Source organism: Octodon degus, unplaced genomic scaffold (assembly GCF_000260255.1).
Source record: "Octodon degus isolate 3935 unplaced genomic scaffold, OctDeg1.0 scaffold00185, whole genome shotgun sequence".
Taxonomy (NCBI): domain Eukaryota; kingdom Metazoa; phylum Chordata; class Mammalia; order Rodentia; family Octodontidae; genus Octodon; species Octodon degus.
In genome coordinates, this window is record NW_004524761.1 from 4,272,855 (window position 1) to 4,273,643 (window position 789).

General features: G+C 48.4%; 1 protein-coding gene across 1 annotated transcript in view; it reads right to left on the minus strand.

Moving 5' to 3' along the window:
- Positions 1–789, minus strand: part of LOC101567972 (protocadherin gamma-B2) — a 7,758-nt gene that overhangs the window by 6,488 nt on the left and 481 nt on the right. Inside the window, 1 exon segment of the mRNA XM_012517502.2 lies at positions 135–775. Within this exon segment, the coding sequence (XP_012372956.1) occupies positions 135–775 (641 nt within the window).

Consider the following 789-nt stretch of genomic DNA (forward strand, 5'->3'; position numbering starts at 1 on the left):
AGGAGACCAGGCCCATCGTGGGCTTCTACATCTATGGCATAGAACCCTGAATCTTCGTAATCTAGATCTCCCGCTACTGTTAGGTCCCCGCTCAAAGAATTTAACTGAAATAGCTGGGATATTTTCTCTCTTACTTTCCGGAAGGAATATGTCACTTCCCCATTGGGTCCTTCATCTGGATCAGTGGCTTTTATCGTGAGGAGCCGAGTGCCAATGGGCAAGTTCTCATGAACACTTACGAGGTACTCAGGCTGAGTAAAGACAGGAGCATTATCATTGGTGTCCATAAGTGTTATGTGAATCTTGACAGTGCTAGAGCGCACTGGGTCTCCTCCATCCAACGCAGTGAGTACGAGGTGGTGCACTGGCTCTTCCTCGCGGTCTAGGGTGCGCTCCAACACCAGCTCTGGGTACTTAGTCCCCTCTGCCCCGCTTTGCACATCTAGGGAGAAGTGAGCATTGGAGCTGAGCTGGTAACCCTGCAGCGAATTTATCCCTATATCTGGATCAAAAGCTTCTGGGAGTGGAAATCTTGTCCCAGGAATTTCATTCTCAAGAACTTTTATTTCCCTCTGGTCTGTTGCAAAGTTGGGTGGGTTATCATTAATATCAATTATTTCCACTTCTATTTCAAAGATTTTTACTTTATCCTCTAGGAGAATCTCTAGGTTTGCCACACACTTTGGAGCTCGGTCACAGAGCTCCTCTCGGTCTATCCTGCCTGCCGTGACCAAGCTGCCGCTCCGCGGATTCAGAGCAAAGAGCTGGGTCTTACCTCTGGAGACGATG